The sequence below is a fragment of the Balaenoptera physalus genome (assembly GCF_965194825.1).
Source record: "Balaenoptera physalus genome assembly, chromosome: 18".
In the NCBI taxonomy this organism is placed as follows: Eukaryota; Metazoa; Chordata; class Mammalia; order Artiodactyla; family Balaenopteridae; genus Balaenoptera; species Balaenoptera physalus.
Window position 1 is genome coordinate 524,571 of NC_138899.1, and position 20,678 is coordinate 545,248.

A 20,678-nucleotide genomic window follows, 5' to 3' on the forward strand; every position below is an offset into this window, starting at 1 on the left:
CCCAATAGGGGCCGGTCCCCGTCCACGCCCCTGCCCTGACTTACGACACACACCTGCTGCCACGAACCCTGCCTCAGGCTGCATCGCCAGGCGCAAAATCCCCAAAGCATCACAAAAACGTATCACACTGATGAGGGCAAGCAAACATCATGGTGGATGATGTTACTTTCTCATTTAACCCTGAACACCACAGTGCCGCGGAAGATAGTTATGAGACTCTGCACCCAGAGGACACCTGAATCTTCCCAACCCCTCATAGCCCAGATGAGGACACTGCCAGCTGAGATGGCTGCACCAGGGACACGGGAGGACCAGACGCTGCCCCTCCTCGCTCCTAACCTCAAGGTAACACGGCTGCTTGCTGTGAACGTCTGTCAACTGAACACACATGAACACCAAGGGGTCCAGGCTGTGCTTTCACAGTGCTGCCTGGGAAGACCCTCCCGCTCCCGGGAGACCCCACAGGTCCTCGCCAGGCCCCTCTGTCCCAGCCACAACACACACCTCAACGGAATTAACAGGAAGAATTTGGCCACTTCCCTTAGGACCCAGAGAAGTGGCCAATTTTCTTTATACTTTGGATTCAGAAATTAACACATGGAGGTGCTTGTGCCAGAAGGATGAAAAAGATACCAGAGTACCAGGAGAAAACCCTGAACTGACTCAGTATGCTGTATGAGGAGGAAAACTGACAGGAAGTGAGTTGTCAATGGATGGACAAATGGAGCTTTAATAGAAAAAAAGGGGAAGGGACTTCCCTGGTGGCGCAGTGGTTAGGAATCCGCCTGCCAGTGCAGGGGACATGGGTTCGAGCCCCGGTCCGGGAAGATCCCACACGCCGTGGAGCAACTCAGCCCGTGCGCCACAACTACTGAGCCTGCGTGTCACAACTACTGAGCCCACGTGCCGCAACTACTGAGCCCACGCACCTAAAGCAAGTGCTCCGCAACAAGAGAAGCCACCACAGTGAGAAGCCTGCGCACCGCAACAGAGTAGCCCCCGCTCACCGCAACTAGAGAAAGCCCGCGCACAGCAACGAAGACCCAACGCAGCTAAAAATAAAAATAAATAAATAAATTTATTAAAAAACAAAAAGAAAGAAGAAAAAGAGGAACTGGGGAAAGGGGTGGGCAGGGCCGGGCACAGCTGCTCCCTGATGGCAGCGCAGGCTCAGGCCGAGCTCACTTCCCTTCCTGTAGGAAGCATGCTGGTGGTCAGAGAGGGCTTGGAAAGCAGCATCCACGGCCGTTTGGCACATTATTTCCTGTGCTTCTCGGCTCCTTCGGTGTCGCCACGGTCACACTATATGCTCACTTTTTTCTTCTGAAGTTCAGCATTTAACATTTTTTTCTTTGTTATTGCACATTCTTATAACACTTTTAATGGCTACATAATACTCCATCCAGCAGCTACATCACAGCTTAACCTTTAGACACTCAGGTTGCTTTGGATCTTTTATAAAAATGCTACAGTGAGGAGCTGAGTACCTTTTAGGGGCTAATTTTAAAAACAAAAACCAAAACTTGGGTTTGACTCTTCCCTTTGCCTAGAAACCCAGGAGCAGAACCACAGATGAAAGGACGTGAACCTGGCAAGGCTCTTGGATCAAACCGCTGGACTGCTCCCCAGAAGGGGCACGAGCTGTCCCTCTCATCAACCTGGAGCAAGGGCGCCCACTGACCACCCGCAAAGTCACTGAGACCCCTGCTGACTCGACACTAGTGTCCTGGTTAAGTTGGTGGGCGAAACGGAGCCTGGATGGAGCCGCCCTTTCCTGTAACCAGCAGCTTCTCTGTGATTCCCCACCACCCCCCAACTGCTTTCTCATCAGCTTTTTCCTCTTCTATGACCTGTCTGTTCAAACACAAAGTAGCTTTTCATGAATTCACTTCCAACCTAACTCTGTTTCCATTCTCGAATAGTCCGGCTTTCAAAGTAACCATTCTAAAAGCCAACAAATTTAGGAGGAACTGTTGCTTCCACTACTTTAACATTTATTCATACATATGGTCCTAAATACTATTAACCTTTCAGATATTTTCATCTTACAGTGACACAGCAATAATCAAAATTTGCCACTTATTTAGGAAAACGAGTTTTTCCCCCAGAGTAACACACTGAACATTCCATCCCTATGATATTTCGGCCTCTACCAGCGTTGGACCCTCTTGGAGGGACTCAAAAATCAGTAAGTTTGAACACAGCACTTCTCAGACCTGGTTTGGAATTAGCCACTGAAAGCTAATTCCATTTATTCATTGAATTTTCACTCTTTTTTTTAAACATTTTATCTTCTGGAGTTTATGTTCCAAAAATAACATCAAACTACAACACCATATTCTACTCTAAACAGACTTAATCTGCTGGGCAAGTCTCCAACGAATGTGGATGGTGATGGCGGGGCACGTTAATCTCAGTGGGGCAACGACACAAGCACACTGGTGGACTCACCTTTCTCAGCTTCTCTGGGGAAAATTCTAAGCCAACGAGGAAGAGAGTAAAGAACACGCCAAATTCTCCTAACGTCTCCACCTGCACAACTGACTGAAAAACAAGAAGGTTTTAAAACCGTAAAACTTAACGTATTTAAGGTACCACGTGTACTTCACAGAAGCATCTTGTCCTAACACACTCAGCGGGACTCCACCAAAAAGCCCAGTATTTAAAAAAAAACAAACAACGATCTGAATTTCCTCTATATCTGAGATAATCTTAAATTCCTGATGGTAGTGCCTTTTTTCCTTTTTCTTGATTAGCCAGAGGAATATTTTTATTTGTTTTCTAGGAAATAGCTCATGAATTCACCTGCTTTCCAGTTCATTAATTGCCACTGTTACTTCCATTACTTCCTTCCATTAGCTTCCTTTGGGGACGGGGAGGCATTAAACCTGAGTTTAACACTTAACTAACAGGAGTGCTTTACTCTCCTTGGGTCTGGGTGATACTGAGTGTGGGACTTTCTCCTGGACCCCATCTGGCCACTCCCCACAGGTCCTGACGTACAGTGCCCCTCATTTGCTATTTACCATCAATGTTCCTGCACTACAGTAGACAGTGTTGTTCATACCAGTATATTTGGCACTACTTATATTATTTACAATAGAGGTTTGCATTATGGCCACTAACTTTTTGATTTCTTCAATGTTCCCTGAACACATGAAAACAGAGTCCAGGCCTTCGTGTGTCGGTGTGCTGGCGGGCGTGCACCTCCTCTGTCTGCTGGCTGTGAACACCACTGATTTGCCCTCTTTCTGTCAGCACATTTCCTCCTTTCACTCTCAACCTTTTAGTCACTTTATTTTTATTCAATCTCGTTTGTTGTACTTTTTTCCTGACACCATCTGCAAACCTGTATCTTTTCATAGAGAAGTTTATTCCACATATATTTGTTATAAAACAACATGTTTGCTCTCACTTCTTTTATGTCTTCTGCTTTTTATGCTTCCTTACTGCTACTATTTTTCTTTCCCTTTTGAAAATTAGGCTGCAACCTGACTTCAAAGTAACATACTTAAACCTATACTTCTTGACTTAGAAAATGAAAGCCTGTTAACTCCCTACTAAGAAAAGATAAATACTGAAGTACAATTATATACAATTAGACTCTCTCCATTAACCACTCCCACTTTCGGCTAGTATGATCTTGGATTTTTATTTTGGTAATTTTATCTTGGTATTTTTGATCGTTTGTTTGGGTTTTTGTTTTTGTTTTTGTTTTTGGCCACACCATGTGGCACGCAGATCTAGTTCCCCGACCAGGGATGGAACCTGGGCCCCCTGCACTGGGAGCACGGAGTTGTAATCACTGGACCGCCAGGGAAGTCCTGATCTTGGTATTTTTATCTACAGTAATTATACTATTTTCCCATGGTATAGGTAATTTATTAAGAAATACAATATTCATAGTATCCAGTTGGATCTATTACCTAGTTATTTAGCCTTCTTTGCTTATGAGCTATCTTTGCTGTTAAGTAAAAAGGAAAAGGAAAATACATTTGTGTTTTCCAGTGTTTGCAAACGTTCTGGAAAGGGAGGGATGGGACAAGGTCAGGCAAAGCTTTTTCACCTACAGCTTTTTATACCGTTTCAATCACATGAAAACTACCTATTCAAAAAGCTGAGAGAAAACCTTAATTCAAAAAGAGTCATGTACCACAATGTTCATTTCAGCACTATTTACAATAGACAGGACATGGAAGCAACCTAAGTGTCCATCAACAGATGAATGGATAAAGAAGATGTGGCATATACATACAATGGAATATTACTCAGCTATAAAAAGAAATGAAATTGAGTTATTTGTAGTGAGGTGGATGGACCTAGTCTGTCATACAGAGTGAAATTAAGTCAGAAAGAGAAAAACAAATACCATATGCTAACACATATATATGAAATCTAAAAAAAAACGGTTCTGAAGAACTTAGGGGCAGGACAGGAATAAAGATGCCGACATAGAGAATGGACTTGAGGACACAGGGAGGGGGAAGCGTAAGCTGGGACGAAGTGAGAGAGTGGCATGGACATATATACACTACCAAATGTAAAATAGATAGCTAGTGGGAAGCAGCCGCATAGCACAGGGAGATCAGCTCGGTGCTTTGTGACCACCTAGAGGGGTGGGATAGGGAGGGTGGGAGGGAGACGCAAGAGGGAAGAGATATGGGGATATATGTTTATGTATAGCTGATTCACTGTGTTATACAGCAGAAACTAACACAGCATTGTAAAGCAATTATACTCCAATAAAGATGTTAAAAAAAAAAGTTGAATTAAAACTTTGGTGGACCTTGGTGGACCCTGGTGGTCCTTGGTGGACCTTGGTGGACCCTGGTGGACCCTGGTGGACCTTGGTGGACCTTGGTGGACCCTGGTGGTCCTCCTCACCAAGGTCCGGGCTCCAGCCTGCAGCATCCAGGTACCTCTCGCCCGGCAACACCGTCTGCTGTGAGGATCAGTCAGCGCGAAGACCGCCTCGACCCCCCCGCGTGTCGTCCAGTGGGGGGAACCCTCAGGACCCTCCAGACCCGGTGCGGGTGGGCTAAGCCGAGGAGGGGATGAGGCTGCAGGTGGAGCCCCGGCCCCCCGCCCCCACTTCACTGACTCGCGTTCTACCCAAAGGGGAGCGTCAGGGAGGGCGGGGCACGCCGCGGCCCCTTCCCACGCCCTGCGCTACAGGTTCCTCTGGGCTGGGACCAGGACAGCTCTACGTGGCATCCTCTTACCCTCTGTCCACGTGGCGTTTTCTTTTCGAGGACCCAGCTTGAAGCCCACAGGGCTTGGGACCCTTTGCTCACTGTCAAAAGCGCCACCAACACAGGACGATGCTCCCCTCAACCTGCTCAGCAAACAGCCTTCAGCAAGAGCAGCCTCAGCACCCACGTCCTCCCGGGCCTCCCGACGCCCACAGCCAGGCTGGGTCGCTGCTTACTACTTTACCAGCTTCTCAGGGTGTTAAGCATGGGTTTCTGTTTTTTGGTTTTTTTAATTTTTATTTATTTTTTCGCTGCATTGGGTCTTCGTTGTCGCGCACGGGCTTTCTCTAGTTGCGGCAAGCGGGGGCTACTCTTCGTTGCGGTGCGTGGGCTTCTCATTGCGGTGGCTTCTCTTGTTGCGGAGCATGGGGTCTAGGAGTGCGGGCTTCAGTAGATGAGGCGCGTGGGCTCAGTAGTTGTAGCTCGCGGGCTCTGGAGCGCAGGCTCAGTAGTTGTGGCATGCGGGCTCAGCAGTCGTGGCTCGCGCGCTCAGTAGTTGTGGCTCGCGGGCTCTAGAGCGCAGGCTCAGTAGTTGTGGCGCATGGGCTTAGTTGCTCCACGGCATGTGGGATCTTCCCGGACCAGGGCTCGAACCCGTGTCCCCTGCCTTGGCAGGTGGATTCTTAACCACTGCACCACCAGGGGAGTCCCAAGCATGTTTTAAAAATACATTTAATCCAGGATTTTTAGTTCCTTTCAGTGTCCAAATAATCCAGTCCATAATATTACTGCAAACGGAATCTTTAAAACTAATATATTTTAAAGACACAAAGAGGATCATTTTGTCTGGTCAAGCTGCTCACTCATTAATGAACAAAGTGACTTTCTTACACTTTAGAGATTCCTCAGGAAACTTTAAAAGACATCTTCTTTGATGTGATTTATAAGAAACTGCTATCTTCATTAATTCAAGTTCAACAGACACTAACGAGTTCAATTTTGTTCTTACCTTAATACTGTTGAGTCCAGAGGGCCCCAGGAGCACGCCGCAGATGATGTAACCAAACATGGTCGGCAGTCCTATCATTGTGCAGAGCCAGCCGCATGGTAAGGACAACATCCCTATGGTGACGATGTCCTAACAGAAGGATAAACAGACAAGAAACACACACGTAAGATCACAGGCAGCAAGAGGAAGGAGAAGGTAGGGTGGGACGGGACCTGACCTCACTGCGTGGGAAGAAAGGCAAGTGAGGGGGCAGCGGGAGGGTTCTGGGAGCAGGTGAGGCCCGCTCCTCAGTGTGCAGCGATTACAGCGGTGTGTCTGTTTCGCACGGACCCCGTAACAGTCCTCTGAGAACTGTGAGTGCGAGGCCTCCTCTCGGCGCTCGAGCCCGGGAACGCTTCCCCACTGTGCTCCCACGGCACGAAGACCATCTCACCTGCACAGTGTTAACCGATCCAGGAGAGACTCGTGGACGGTGCTAAGGCTGTGGCCCGAGGGTGGCGAGGAACGGGGTATTCACGTGGCCTCACGCCGCCGCCCCAGAAGCTACGCTACGTACAAAGGCGAAGGGGGGCAAATGCGCAGTGGAGACCCTGCCCCTTCGCGAAGGGCACCGAAGTCGCCGTTCTCAGACTCAGTCCCTCCCAGTCCCCAGCCTGGTCAAAACCAAGGAAGGCGACACGCTTGCTGTCTTTTACCTCTCGATTAGATCCAGAAGTACAGGGATCAGCCCCTCACACGGGACAAGCCCGTGGGGAGCGTTTATCTATCTGCCCCTCGGCTGTCTGTGCTGGCAGCGCCTTGAAGACTGAGTTCTTTGCCTCGGTCTCTTCTCCTGAGCAGATTCCAGCGTCGGGGAGTTTAGCTGGAGACCTAGCGACTGATCTGGACCCTGCGCAGGCTGCACCGTGTCACTCACACGGGCCAAGTCCAAACAGTGATCCCGAACCACAACACCGTCTACCTCGAGCCTAAAGAATTCCACGTCCTCCCACTAGACCAGCTCCCTCCAAGGGCGCAGGTGTGCACCTCAGGCCGCCCAGGGCGCCAGCCAGCCAGCACTGGAGAAGGCGGCCGCACCCCACGTCTACACAGGCCACACCCTCTCTGCCCCTTGAGAATGAGCTATTGTAGCGACGTCAGCTTTTAGGCAGCGGACGTGGGTGCCGGGCGGCGGCGCGGGCTACCTTTATGAGGTGGGGGTCTGCCCGCGGGATGGTGGCGTCCCTGGGCTTGGTCAGGATGTACTGGTTATTCTGGGAGTCGATGAGCATGCTCAGGCCCAGGTCCTCCTCCACCTCCCACTTCGTGAGGTTCTGCTTGGAGCTGGCCTCTTCCTCTTCCACCCGCAGAACTGCCTCAAAGTTCACCCCTCTGACCTGCAACAATGACCAGTGTTATGTCACTAAAACCAATCAGACGTGTTTAAGTTCAAGGTCAAATGTTAGAGAGTAAGTCCCATACAGAAGAACGACAGGAACGTTTTCAGCATTCTGTCAAGTGTGACCGAAGACCAATAAATTAGAAAATTAGAAAAAGTTTTTCAATTGAAAAGAGATTTAAGGATGGAAGTGTTCAGGATTTCCATTACTTCCAAACACCTACTCTACCTGATTCAGGGCGTGGCACTGTGATCTGTAACAAGAAACCCATATTTGGTCTTAGGCCCCTTTCCCGCTCACAGCCCGCAAACCTGCGGGACTTCCTGAGTGATAAAGAGCGATGCAAACATCCTGTCCTATATTTGGTCTTTTGGCCTCGGTTCCTGAAATCGCTCCAGAGCAGCAGAGGTGAAAGGAGTGTTCTGTCCTTCATAATAAGCCCTTTGCGACCTCACCTGCCCTCAGGTGAGTGAGGGGTGGTGGAGAGCCCCCGGGTACCCATGGGAGGGGCTGGTCACCAGAGGAGCCGGCCACGTGATGAGGGCTGAACTTGCAGCTCCACCCCGGCCTCTGGGAGGGCAGAGGGGCTGAAGGCCGAGTCTGTCAGGAGCCTAAATAACGAAGCCTCCGTGAAGACCCTTCAGGCACAAGCTTCCGAGAGCTTCCAGGTTGCTGAACGTGTGCAGGTGTTTGGGGCAGGCCACCGTCCCCCACGCCCTGCCCTGGCACCTCTTCCATCTGAGCTGTGTCCTTCGTGGCCATCTGCCAACCTAGCAAACAGACTGAGTTCTGTGGGCAGCACAGCAAACGCCGGAGGGAGCCCAAGGAGGGGCGGCTGGCATCTGAAGTGGGGGCCATCCTGGGCCGGGCCTGTACCCATGGGGTCTGTGCCAGCCCCATGGGGGTGGTGTCAGGCTGAACTGAACCACAGGACGCGGCTGGCGTCCCAGAGGACTGGGGGAGGGCCAGTGTGGGAGAGCCCGGAGCCGTGGAGGGCAGAGTGCCTGGTGAGCGGGATAAAGGCAAGGACACTCTTCCCCGGCGCACGGCCCTCACACACCCAGAGCCTCGCCCGCCCCGGGGTCACTAAGGGCCTCACTCCTCTTCCCTCTCCAGCCTTGCTCTGGTTTGCTGTCATTACCTAACCCTTTCTTGAGTCCGTCCCAGGACTCAGTCTGACATGCTGCTTGGGACCCAAAGGTGGTTTCCTGTAAGGAGCGAGCCTCTCCCCGGGCAGATCCGCACCGAAACGTGGCCGCCCAGGGCCAGCTTCCTGAGACCAGAGCCAAGGCCGGGGAAACAGACGAGCTGCTGGGGGCGGGGCAGTCGGGGGCGGGGGGCTGACCAAACACGGGGCGGCGGGGGGAAGCAGAGGAAACCGGGGCACGTCTTCAGGGCCACACAAGTTACTTGCTACGGCACACAAGTGCTTTAGCCTCATCTTCATTTTCAGCCTGCGCTACGGCACACCTGCAAACAATTCCAAGTACACCTCCTTTCAGTGGCTCAGCAGGCCAAGAGGACCTTGCTCTGGGTGCTACTCACTGACTTATTGTCATCGAAAGCGCGCTCCTCTGTCTCCTTCTCCAGACGGTCTGCCGCCTTCCTCACGTCCTCAAGAATTTCATCCAGGAGCGATAAACTTTTGTTCCGATGCTGCATGTTTTTAAGAGCTTCAACTTGATGTTTTTCTGCTGCCAGAAGTTCCACATATTCTGTCTCTTCCTATTCATGTGTAAGAAATGAAGAGTGGTGTTTATTACGAAGGAAACCTGGGTGACCCGCCTGCACCACAAACACGGCAGGGGAGGCCGGGTGCCCCAGGGCACTCAAACTTCTCAGAGCAAACCCTGCAGGAAGGCTACTTACACACACACGAACGTAACCCACAACCGTAAAGAGATGCTGAAGGTCATCTCTTCACACAAAAACCACCCGCCGAACCCTGATGCTGTTCCAGCCACTGTGCCTACTGCGTGTGGAAGCCCAGCTGTGGCACTTGATTATTTAGCTAGACATTTCTAAGCGGAATACACAGTCGAATTCCAAGTTACCAAGGGGAGATGTTCCAGGAGAATCTGACAGCATTACTTACTTGCACAGTTGATGGGTGGTGCTGGGAACAGAGTTTAACACGTGTATGGCACACAACTGTATTCAAGCTCGAGGGATCTCAAATCAGTACCCTTACTACTTACTCACGTTTGAGGCGGAGCGGGCGCTGAGCGGAGGATGGTCCCAGGCACAGGCTCAGCTGTTTTGCGGCCTCTACTCAGCGCCCCCAGTGCCTAGACCGCCTTAGACCCGTGAGGCCAGAACCAGCAGAGAGCAGGCGTGTGGGGTCAGTGCCACTCAAACTCATGTTTGTTCTCTGTTCTACCGTAAAACTACCGCAAACCGACACCCCTGCGACTCCCTCTTTAATGCCATGGAGTTTAATGTCCCACCTGTGCAAAGGGTCTGGTGAGGCGGTGATCCCGCTCGGAGGGAGCAGTCTGTTTCTAACAACAGACAGTACGACCGAATCCAGGGGGCTACTTACCCCATCACCATATTTCTACCCAAAATACCACACTTGGGTAAAAAAAAGTTTAATAATTTGTATCTTCTTTACTTTTTAAGCTGTATAATATTATCATAGCCTTTCCATGAAGAAGAAATGATACTTCGTATATTTAAAGTGCCTGGCACATAATAGATGGCTTAAATGATAGCTTTAAAATGTTATATAACTATCACATCTGACGTAATAATAGTTTCTTCTCATCATTTTAAAAGTATCCTTCAGGGGCTTCCCTGGTGGCACAGTGGTCAAGAATCCACCTGCCAATGCAGGGGACATGGGTTTGAGCCCTGGTCCGGGAAGATCCCATATGCCGCGGAGCAGCTAAGCCCGTGCGCCACAGCTACTGAGCCTGCGCTCTAGAGCCGGCAAGCCACAACTACTGAGCCCACGCACCGCATCTACTAAAGCCTGTGCACCTAGAGCCCGTGCTCCACAACAAGAGAAGCCACTGCAACGAGAAGCCCGCACACCGCAACAAAGAGTAGCCCCCACTTGCCGGAACTAGAGAAAGCCCGTGCGCAGCAACAAAGACCCAACGCAGCCAAAAAACAAAACCAAATAAATAAATTTATTAAAAAAATAATAAAAATTAAAAAATAAAATAGGGCTTCCCTGGTGGCGCAGTGGTTGAGAATCTGCCTGCCAATGCAGGGGACACGGGTTCGAGCCCTGGTCTGGGGAGATCCCACATGCCGCGGAGCAACTAGGCCCATGAGCCACAACTACTGAGCCTGCACGTCTGGAGCCTGTGCTCCGCAACAAGAGAGGCCGCAATAGTGAGAGGCCCGTGCACCACGATGAAGAGTGGCCCCCACCTGCCGCAACTAGAGAAAGCCCTCGCACAGAAACGAAGACCCAACACAGCCATAAATAAATAAATAAATAAATATTTTTTTTAAAAAAAATTAAATAAATAAAATAAAATAAAAGTATCCTTCATCAAAATCCTTAATTCAAATGTATACATTTGTTTAAAACTACCTTTAATATTTTTGTTTTCAGCATGTGGGCCTTGAAGAAAGTCAGCCTTCACACTAAAAGTAATTCTTATCAGAAGCTCAAAACCCTGACAGCAATTACAATGGGCTTATTTCCACGTCAGTTCACTGGGAGAACATGAGTAACTCTTTTCAATACCCAGGGATTTCCACCATGGAGAAAGCATGAGAGACTCCTAGAAGTGCTCAAATGTGGCTCTGCTAAGTGACTGTGCAAAGGGACCGGCTCTCCTGCACCTGCCGGGCCAGATCGGAGGCCCTGGGTGGCTCCCACCTGCCGAGCCCCCTTCCGCCGGCGCACGCCGCCCCCGCCCTGGGCCCACCTTGATGGCTGCCTTCCGCAGGGCCTCCAGGCGCTGCCTGCTGCTCTCCTTCACGTTGACCACGTCCCTGTAGTCGCCCTGCAGGGCCCTCTGGAGTCCGTGGATGGCCTGGAAGACGGAGTTTTCACTTTCATTCAGCTCTTTCTGGAAAATTTCAAACATGTGCACCTGAAACAGCTTCTCCTCGTCCGAAAGGCTGGCGTCTTTTTCCACTGCTCTGACTGCACTTTTGAGTTTGTTAAGAACCACAGCCTTTTGGCGAAGAAGCCCGGAGAGCTTTCTGCAACCGTCCAGGACCCACTGTCTCCTCTGGGTGACGGCCGCCCCTTGGCCCCGGTGCCACTCGATGGCGTGTCTCACCGCCTCTTCGTGCTCCGCGCCGCTGGCCAGCAGGTGAAGGAACGGGAGCCACATCCAGAGGTGGCTCTGCCCCAGTACCTTCATGATCCAATTTTAGGGACAGGGCAAGGCAGTCCAAAGATTCCTGCTAAGTCGGGCTCGCATTTGAGATACGCATTTTCAGCTGAAAAAGAGATTTATTGACACATATAGTTGAACGATGATTCATTGCTATTGAGATTAAAGTGTTAAATAATTACTAAAAACTATCACTTTTCCGAGGAAAATGTTATTTTTCGTAGATCAACATCTGAACTACCTGCTGCCCTTAGATTACAATCAAATACTGAATTTAAAGTATGGTGCCTGATGAAGAGTTGAGATTAAAGATTACATCTGAATTTAAAAGCAATTTTTTAAAGTGAAACTCAGCCTCATATATCTACTAAATCCACCGTGTGCAAAAGACAAAAACCAATTCCATTTAAGAGGGTCCACGTGTCAAAGGCCGCGAAACACCACCTGCTTCCCCCATTGCAGACGAGGGGCCCCGGAACCAGGTCCGAGGGGCTGGGAAATGCAGCCGAACTGCTATGAGCTGGCTGGGCCGTACCGTCTGCTTTCCTGAGTCACCTGGAATTCCGTCAAATTTCCAATGTCAGTCTACCGTTATGTGCTAACAAGATGTCAAGGAGAGAAAAAAAAAATCACAAACTACAACCACACTCAAACACTTTCTATCATGCAGATTCAGGCTCCTCCTCTTCTCCCTTAAGGAAGACTTCAAGCAGTGCCTGTGAGCTCATCCTGGCGGCGGGGCGCAGACAGGACCCCGGCCCGGGCGAGCCGGAGGTTTCAGCGCCACGAGCGGGGGGAGCTGCAGCTGTGTCGCCCAGAGGAGGGCTGATCGAGGCGCAGGTGGAGGCCGGGTCAGCGGGGTCACCAAGAAAGAATGACCTCGGAGGCAGGAAGATAGAGAACAAAGACGGAAGAGGTGACAAATGCAGGAGAGCCCAGTAAGATGCGCCCTGAAATACACCCACTGAGCCTGGCAACTAGGCCCAAGTCCTTATGCCAAAAAGAAAAGAAAACAAAACTAAACCCACCCTTTCCAAGGAATCATGTTATTCTAGAATATATATATTTTCATTTCACTGGTAATCCCAATTCTAATGAGTTTAGTCTGGTTTCCCAGGAAAAGTAGATTAGCAAAAATAAGAGTGTTCATTTCTAGAGATAGAATCCTGACCAAACCAAGGAATGATAGCCACAGAAAGTGGACACCGACCGAGCTTACAAAGACACACACGGGAACGCAGCAGAGGGCAGCAGCCGGCGGTCTGGGGGGCCGCCTGCTCCATGCCCCCCAGCAGACCCTGAAGAGGCGACCGCTGAAGGCAGGACAGCCACCCGTGTTCAGAATGACAATCAGAAGTCGCCCATTAAAGACTGCACACTGGCTCACTATTCTGGGTAAAAAGTCAGGAAACTGTCCGATTTCAATACTTGTTTAGATACTCTGGGCCCCAGCATCTCCCAGAAGATCCACCGGTGCAGGACAGCGCGCTTCCTAATGAGGTGGGATAAACGAGTAGGGCTGTCTGAGTTACTGGGTTCACTGGCACAGTTTTAATACAACCTTAAGTAAACGTTACCACCTTAAGCAAACAAACCACTGATCAATCACACAGACAGCCGGCAATATCGCTGATCTGTTATTTTATTGACTCAGTTGCTAAGCTCCTACTGTTTCAAGGGAAAGAAAGAATTCAAGCGCTACTTCAGACGTGCACACAGTTAGTATTCTTCAGAACCGAGACACAAATTTCAGGTGCTTTGTTAACTGCACAGACCTAGGCACGCACATTTTCTCCAAAAGATCTCAGAAAGTGATTCTTTTACAGATTTCAAACCTCAGGAAAATAAACTGCTGCACAGCTGGTATGTAACACCCCTCCATCCACTTTGGGCCCCTCCCTCAGACAAGTTCCTGAAGTTAGCTATCCCTCTCCCCAAAACACCGAAGACAGCTACTCACTTTTACGAAAAACCTCTGAGGATTTTAGTTGTAGTCATACTAATATTTCCACTGAAAAGAGCTTTTACCATGAACATGAAGCTATTTACAGACCTTAAGATATGAACCAGTCCTTTTTCATAAACATCTCATTTTACCTTCAAACTCGGCTACCAAATCCTACAGACTACTAAACTGTAACATGTTTTTTTTTCAGTAAACAGTGCCATTTTGTTATTGTTATTTTTAATTATAAAAAAAGACACTCTGGATTTGTTGTGGTTTTATAATGAATTCTTAAAATTTCCACATCTTGAACGACTGACGCAGTAACCCGGGCGAACTCAAGGCCGAGGAGAGCCTGCCACGCTCACGCGTGATGCCATTTACACAACTTCTTTTCTTTCTTCTTCTTTTTTTTTGGTCGCAAGTCTTGTGGGATCTCAGTTCCCTAACCAGGGACTGAACCTGGGCCCTGGCAGTGAAAGTCTAGAATCCTAACCACTAGGCCACCAGGAACTCCCTACACAACTTTCTTAAAATGACAAACTGCAGAGACGGGGAAGGGACAGTGGGGGTCAGGGCCCAAGGAAGGGGGAGGACGGCTGTGGACCTAACAAGGCAGCAGGAGGGACCCAGTGGGGTGGATGCGTTCTGTGCCCTGACAGTGGTGGTGGCCACACACGTGTGCACATGTGACAGAATCACACAGATCTACACACACACATGCGTGCGTGCATGTGCCCTGGTGCACCTGGATTGGGCAGTGGGCTGTCTCTCTCCCAGCTCCTGCTTATGATACAGTTTTGCAAGAGCTCCCACTGGGGACACTGGGGGGAGGGTCTATAGGATTTCTCTGTATTTTCTGAATTTATCTAATTTTTTTAAAAATTATTGGAGTATAATTGCTTTACAATGTTGTGTTACTTTCCGCTGCACAATGAAGTGAATCAGCTATATGTATACCTATATCCCCCCTACCTTGGACCTCCCTCCCACCCCCGCCATCCCACCCTTCTAGGTCATCACAGAGCACCGAGCTGAGCTTCCTGTGCATTATAGCAGGTTCCCACTAGCTATCTATTTCATACATGGTAGTGTATTTATGTCAAACCTAATCTCCCAATTCATCCCACCCTCCCCTTCCCCCACTGTGTCCACATGTCCGTTCTCTACGTCTACATCTCTATTCCTGCCCTGCAAATAGGTTCATCTGTACCATTTTACTAGATTCCACATATATGCATTAATATACGATATTTGTTTTTCTCTTTCTGGCTTACTTCACTCTGTATGACAGACTCTAGGTCCATCCACATCTCTAAAAATGACCCAATTTCGTTCCTTTTTATGGCTGAGTAATATTCCATTGTATATATGTGCCACATCTTCTTTATCCATTCATCTATCATTTGACATTTAGGTTGCTTCCATGTCCTGGCTATTGTAAATAGAGCTGCAGTGAACATTGTGGTACATGACTCTTTTTGAATTACGGTTTTCTCTGGGTATATGCCCATAGTGGGATTGCTGGGTCATATGGTAGTTCTATTTTTAGTTTTTTAAGGAACCTCCATACTGTTCTCCATAGTGGCTGTAACAATTTACATTCCCACCAACAGTGCAAGAGGGTTCCTTTTTCTCCACACCCTCTCCAGCATTTATTGTTTGTAGATTTTTTGATGATGGCCATTCTGACCAGTGTGAGGTGATACCTCATTGTAGTTTTGATTTGCATTTCTCTAATGATTAGTGATGTTGAGCATCTTTTCATGTGCCTCCTGGCCATCTGTATGTCTTCTTTGGTGAAATGTCTATTTAGGTCTTCTGCCCATTTTTTAATTGGGTTGTTTGTTTTTTTTATATTGAGCTCCATGAGCTCTCTGTATATTTTGGAGATTAATCCTTTGTTCGTTGCTTCATTTGCAAATATTTTCTCCCATTCCGAGGGTTGTCTTTCCATCTTGTTTATGGTTTGCTGTGCAAAAGCTTTTAAGTTTCATTAGGTCCCATTTGTTTATTCTTGTTTTTATTTTCATTACTCTAGAAGGTGGGTCAAAAAAGATCTTGCTGTGGTTTATGTCAAAGAGTGTTTTTCCTATGTTTTCCTCTAAGAGTTTTATAGTGTCCGGTCTTAACATTTAGGTCTTTAATCCATTTTAAGTTTAATCCATTTTGAGTTTATTTTTCTGTATGGTGTTAGGTAGTGTTCTAATTTCATTCCTTCACAGGTAGCTGTCCAGTTTTCCCAGCACCACTTATTGGAGAGGCTGTCTTTCTCCATTGTATGTTCTTGCCTCCTTTGTCATTGATTAGGTGACCATATGTGCGTGGGTTTATCTCCAGGCTTTCTATCCTGTACCATTGATCTATATTTCTGTTTTTGTGCCAATACCACACTGTCGTGATTACTGTAACTTTGTAGTATAGTCTGAAGTCAGCGAGCCTGATTCCTCCAGCTCCATTTTTTTCTCAAGATTGATTTGGCTATTTGGGGTCTTTTGTGTTTCCATACAAATTGTAAAATTTTTTGTTGTAATTCTATAAAGAATGCCATTGGTAATTTGATAGGGATTGCATTGAAACTGTAGATTGCTTTGGGTAGCATAATCATTTTCACAATAATGACTGTATATTTCTCCATCTGTTTAAGTCATCTTTGATTTCTTTCATCAGTGTTTTATAACTTTCTGAGTACAAGTCTTTCGTCTCCGTAGGCAGTCTTATTCCTAGGTATTTTATTCTTTTTGTTGCAATGGTAAATGGAATTGTTTCCTTAATTTCTCTTTCTGATTTTTCATTGTTAGTGTATAGGAATGCCAGAGATTTCTGTGCATTAATTTTGTATCCTGCAACCTTACCAAATTCATTGATAAGTTCTAATAGTCTTCTGGTGGCATCTTGAGGATTTTCTATGTATATTCTATAGGATTTCTTTGTATTATTTTTTAAAACTTCATGTGACTCTATAATCATCTCAAAATAAAGTTTTAAAAACTCTATATAAGTTCTTCCTGTTTCCCACTACACCCCTATTGTGTGTAATGTGCACCATTTACACTGCAGAGCATGGCAAACATGCCTGTGACATTTTATTATTTTAAAGTAGGAAACGCCCTAAAACCAAAGGTTTGCAGGATGACTCAACTAAAGTGAAACCCAAGGTTACTTTTCATTTAGTGTGATAGCAAAAATCAATACTTTGAGCACAAACCCTCCCTCCTAAAACTTCTTATTTATACATATTCCAATATTAATTAAAATATATCTCCCCAACTTTGCCAAATTTCTAGCAGGTTTGGCTTGTTTTTTTAAAGGCAGAACAGGAATCCCAAAACTAACTTTAAAATCGATGAGATTATTTGATTAAGAAAAAAAATTTGTAATAAATGATTCAGAATAAAAAGGCATATGGGTTCATTATTAAGCCTACTCAAAAACAAAGAAACTTCCAATAATTTTACATAAAAAGTCCAAGATCTGGGGCTTCCCTGGTGGCACAGTGGTTAAGAATCTGCCTGCCACTGCAGGGGACACAGGTTTGAGCCCTGGCCCAGGAAGATCCCACATGCTGTGGAGCAACTAAGCCCATGAGCCACAACTACTGAAGCCCGGGCGCCTAGAGCCCGTGCTCCACAGCAAGAGCAGCCACCGCAATGAGAAGCCCGCGCACCACAACCAAGAGTAGCCCCTGCTCGCCGCAACTAGAGAAAGCTCGTGCACAGCAACACAGCAGCGAAGACTCAACACAGCCAAAAATAAATAAATAAAATTAAAAAAAAAAAAGTCCGCGACCAGGTGTTTTCAGAGCAAAGTCAACAGGTGAAGATTTCTCTCTCGCCTCCACTCTGAAAAAGTCCGCGACCAGGTTTTTTCAGAGCAAAGTCACCGGGTGAAGATTTCTCTCCCGCCTCCACTCCGAGTTCTGTCGAGACTGCAGGGCGTGCAGCGCTCTCCTGGGACACCCGCTGCTGGACCACAGAGCCCTAGACCATTGCTGGAGGCCCTCCGGAGACTGGGGGGCCGGGAGGCAGCGCCCCTGTTTTTCCACTTTACACACTGGGCTAAAATAAAATGCGAGAACCTGGCAGCCCTGCCCCCCAGCCTCCTGCACACGTGTAGCCAGAGGCCCCTCCATCTCTCTTCCTCAGGACCTTCCAGACCCACCACCTCAGATTTATCAGATCCAACTGCTGAAAGTCAGTCTGGTTTATTGACAGCAGCCTCTGTCTGTGGGCGGAGGCCATCAGGACCAGGTGGGACCCAGCTCCCGGGACAGCCCACCCTAGGGGCCGGCCGTCTACCCAGCTGAACCCAGACCCTAAAGGGGGGAGGGGGCTGACCTGGTATGGGAGCTCCAGGCAGGAACTCCAGAGCGAGCCGCTTGGGTGGGGCAGGATCAGGGTTAGCGGGTGCAGGGCCTCTGGAAAAAGGAAAGCAGGAGGGTTGTCTGTAGTGTCTCTTCCTGATGCCACCAGAACTTCCAGGCCAGGCACAAAACGGGCAACAAAGGGGGGAGCTTGTGGGAAGATCCAAGGAAGCAAAGAAACCCCCAGTGGAAGCAATCTACCTCAATGTAATCTGTGGAGGATTTTACTTGAAAAGCCCATTTTTCACTTTAACAAGTTAGATGATGTAAAGTCTATTTCTTAAAAGATAAAGCACTTATAACCACTTATAAGCACTTATAATACAATTTATGGCTCACTTCTAATCAGTAAAATTGGAGAATGAGTTAAAAAAGGGGGAGAGGAAGGAAAGAAGAAAATTCTTACGGACAGTAAAAAGTTTTAAAGTATTTAATGTTAATTAAACTGTACAAAAACCCAATATTCTGTTAATAATCCAATCACTGAGACACTATCTTTTCAAAAATTTATATTATAAAAGAAGTTTGGGACCAGTAAGGCAGTAAGACGCTCTGGCCGGAAAAATGATCAGAAAAACGTATAAAAAGGCTGTGAACTCATTAACGTTATTCACCATCCGGTTCCCCCGGCCTTGGGGCGCCGGGCGCCCACAGCGCAGCCCGAGGGGAGCGCAGACCCAGGACGGGATGAGGCCTGGCGCTTTGGGAAAACAGGCCCTTCGACGGTTACACTTTAGGAACAACATTTACAGACCGGATCCTTGCATCTTCCCACCCTTAGGAAAGCGCTAGCCATTCACGGGGATACCTGTCCCCGTGACAGGCAGCGACCCTCCACGAGGCCCCCCTCCTCGGAGCGGCTCCCCGGAGCTGGATGAGGGGCTGTCCCCGAATCACGCGGAAACTCGGGGTTCACGTCGTGCGTCCTTTTCAGGGGACCCGGCGGGGCCGCCTGACACCTGGACGAGAGCGTGAACGGGGACCACGGGTGAGGTCCGACGGGAACCGGGGAGCGGCGCGCAGAGCCGGGACCCCCAGGGGCTCGTGGAGCGGCGGCTCCTCCGCAGATCTGACCCGAGGATTAGGCGCCGGGAGAGTGTAGACGGTCCAACCGAGTGGTCCGCAGAGTCCGAAGCCTCGCCAGCTCCCGCCCGCGCCCCCATCACGCGCTTCCCGCAACCCCGGGGCCGCCGCCAGGTGCGGGGTCTGGAAAAGGGCGCTCAGGTGCAGCACCGCTCTCGGCGCAAAGCCCGGAGGAGGAAGGAGCGGGCGCGGGCTGAGTGAGGCCGAGGGGGTGGAACCTCGGGAGAAGGGGGAGAGACCCCTGGGAAGGAGGAGGGGAGACCTCTAGGGAGGGGAAGGAGAGACCAGACACCCCTCCCCCCAGGGAGGGGGAGAAGACATCCTCGGGAAGGGGAGACCCCCGGGGAGGGGAGACCCGGGAGGGGGAGGGGAGATCAGACTCCCGGGGAGGGGAAGAACTGACACCCACGGGAAGGGGAGACCCCCGGGGAAGGGAGGTGAGGAGAGGGAAGCCCTGAGGGCCGCACTTCAGGCCGGACCCGGGGCCCCGCGCCGAAAGCTCACCCGGACGTTCCGGCCGCGCCGCGTCCTGGGTCCGGCTTTCCAGAGGGGAGGACCGGGACGCCGCTTATCCGCATCCCTTCCCAGGCGGCGGGGCCGCCCCCGGGGCGGGGACGAGGACGAGGACGGGGTCGGGCACGGGGAGGGCCCAGGAGGCCCGCAGTGCTCTCTCGAACGCCCTCTGAGCCGACGCGGCCGAGAGGGAGTCACGGCCCCTTTAAGGAGGCGGGGCGTGGGTTCTGTCTACCCCAGGGCGGCGCGGTGCACGCCGGGAGTCGGAGGCGCAGCAGGGCCTGCATCCTGGCGGCGCAGTGCACGCCGGGAATTGGAGTCCCGCCGGCCTGGCCTGACCAGTCGCTGCCTCCCTGGGCGGGTGTCCCGGGGGCTGAGGACGGGGACGGGGATGGCGCGGCCGGGCCGGGGCGCCTGCGCAGACGGCCGGGGCCGGCGACAAGCTGGGGAGCGCGGGGAGAATGGTAGGTGGCCCGCGGCTCGCCTTCCTCTCGGCCGCTCTTGGGCATCCAGGTCTGGGGGGCGGCGAGGCGCTGCTGGGGCCGAGGGTTGGGGTCGGAGGTCGTGGGTCGGGGGCTGGCGGTCGGGGCCCGGGGCCAGGCGCGGAGTCCTCAGGCGCGGCGGGGAGCACGCAGGTGGGACCGGACCGGTGACCCTAGTGCGGCGGTGCTGTCTGACGAGACGGAGGCACAGAGCGGGCCGGGGACTCCGAGCACTGCCTCCTCGGGAGCGCGAGCAGCCGGGTGACCCCGGAGGGAGGACGTTGCGGGAAGGCGGGCGTCCTGCCGGGAGATGCGGTGGACCGGATCGTGCCTGAGCCTTGCCGGTGGTTCAGAGCGGCCGGAACGTGGACTTCAGGGTCGAGAATGGCAGGGCTCCTGAGCAGGGCC

General features: G+C 50.1%; 1 protein-coding gene across 14 annotated transcripts in view; it reads right to left on the reverse strand.

Moving 5' to 3' along the window:
* The window catches only part of TMCO3 (transmembrane and coiled-coil domains 3), a 31,806-nt gene extending 11,556 nt beyond the window's left edge, over positions 1 to 20,250 (reverse strand). For 3 of the 14 annotated variants that reach the window (XM_082435194.1, XM_082435195.1, XM_082435190.1), the window contains exons 1-9: positions 19,780 to 20,250; positions 19,001 to 19,151; positions 18,167 to 18,246; positions 11,468 to 11,990; positions 9,126 to 9,305; positions 7,386 to 7,577; positions 6,202 to 6,330; positions 2,452 to 2,544; positions 1,008 to 1,052 (exon numbers count right to left, since the gene is read on the reverse strand). In XM_082435194.1, coding sequence (XP_082291320.1) covers positions 1,008 to 1,052; positions 2,452 to 2,544; positions 6,202 to 6,330; positions 7,386 to 7,577; positions 9,126 to 9,305; positions 11,468 to 11,911 — 1,083 coding nt within the window. In that variant the 5' untranslated portion in view covers positions 11,912 to 11,990; positions 18,167 to 18,246; positions 19,001 to 19,151; positions 19,780 to 20,250. Of the gene's footprint in view, positions 1 to 1,007; positions 1,053 to 2,451; positions 2,545 to 6,201; positions 6,331 to 7,385; positions 7,578 to 9,125; positions 9,306 to 11,467; positions 11,991 to 18,166; positions 18,247 to 19,000; positions 19,152 to 19,684 lie in introns of those variants that run through there. The other 11 variants (XM_082435196.1, XM_082435197.1, XM_082435191.1 and 8 more) reach the window with 10 other exon arrangements.
* Positions 20,251 to 20,678: the final 428 nt, after the last annotated feature.